The sequence below is a fragment of the Priapulus caudatus genome, unplaced genomic scaffold (genome assembly GCF_000485595.1).
Source record: "Priapulus caudatus unplaced genomic scaffold, Priapulus_caudatus-5.0.1 Scaffold3077, whole genome shotgun sequence".
NCBI lineage: Eukaryota > Metazoa > Priapulida > Priapulimorpha > Priapulimorphida > Priapulidae > Priapulus > Priapulus caudatus.
In genome coordinates this window covers 3873-5219 of record NW_014580138.1, presented here as the reverse complement: position 1 = coordinate 5219, position 1347 = coordinate 3873, and the positions used below count along the sequence as shown (strand labels likewise).

The following is a 1347-nucleotide window of genomic DNA, read 5'->3' as shown; positions in this document are numbered from 1 at the left end:
CTCCCTCTCTCACCTCCTCCCCCGCCTCCCTCTCTCACCTCCTCCCCCTCCTCCCTCTCTCACCTCCTCCCCCACCTCCCTCTCTCACCTCCTCCTGTGTAAACTCGAGGAGACCGTTCATGGAGGTAGATAATACGGAGAGCTGGTGAAAGCGTTCGGTGAGAGGCGCCCAGTAGTTCCACGTCAGCTCACCAGGTAGCAGCGCGATCAGCTCGCTCTCCCTCATGCCGTTACGCGACACATAGATGTACTGTAGCACCTGTAGCAGCAGCAGTAGTAGTAGTAATAGTATTAATAATAATATAAATGCTTCTCGCCCCTAAGCATTTTGGCTATCGGTTTCCGTCACCGCTTGGAGCGCTGATAATTGATGTCACACCGCCTCGCATCCACATCAGTCAGCAACCTACTCGCCCCTAAGGTTGCTGCGTGAAAGTTCGGTTATTTCCGTGATGACTTTATGAATGAACGGCGTTTCGGTTATCATTGGTGACTTTGGGGGGCATCGCCTATGCCCTTATCTTCCATTATCTTTCCTAGCACGGCTAATGCCCGTCATGATGGAGCCGGCAATGTTTTCTAAATTAAGTCTTTAAAACGCAGCTCAGTTACTATATGGTGTAGTAAGAGTACCAAATTTGGGCATGTGACATCAATTATCAGCGCTCCAAGCGGTGACGGAAACCGATAGCCAAAATGTTTAGGGGCGTCAAGGTAGCTGAATAAAGTGGATGCGAGGCGGCGTGAGGCATGTGGGAGGGGAGGTTTAGGAGCCAATATCTCAACCTAGGAGTATCCTATTGACAAGCGGTTGGTCTTGTTTTAGAGAGCAAAGAATTCTGCTTAATACTATGAAATTATTCTAGACTCGCAGGTAAAGTAGAATAATGTTGTCGTGAAATAGCACTATTTTTCCGTTTTTCCGTTGTACACTCTAGGTATTATTAGCTCTTGGTTACACGTATGTGTGAGGGAGGTAGGGAAGCAGGCAGGGAGACGGACGGGAGAGGGGGAGGGGGGAGGAGGGATAGCACCTAACTTTCTGAATAGATCTCATCCCTCCACCCTCCTGTACACATGCATGTGTGTATTATGTATGTATGAGGGAGACACAGAGGGAGGGAGAGGGGGAGGGAGAGAGGGAGAGAGGGAGAGAGACGGGAAGAGGAAGGGAGAGAGAGAGTGAGAGGAAGAGGGGAGGGAGGGAGTGATGGAGAGAGGGAAGGAGGGAGGGAGGGAGAGAGTGAGGGAGACACAGAGGGAGGGAGAGGGGGACGGAGGGAGGAAGAGAGGGGAAGAGGGAGGGAGAGAGGGAGGGAGGGAGAGAGTGAGGGAGACACAGAGGGA

At 51.5% G+C, this 1347-nt stretch overlaps 1 protein-coding gene across 1 annotated transcript in view; it reads right to left on the bottom strand.

The window, feature by feature from the left end:
* The window catches only part of LOC106819268 (nephrocystin-3-like), a 12744-nt gene that overhangs the window by 7840 nt on the left and 3557 nt on the right, over nucleotides 1-1347 (bottom strand). The window contains exon 5 of the mRNA XM_014823913.1: nucleotides 76-267. Coding sequence (XP_014679399.1) covers nucleotides 76-267 — 192 coding nt within the window. The remainder of the gene's footprint in view (nucleotides 1-75; nucleotides 268-1347) is intronic.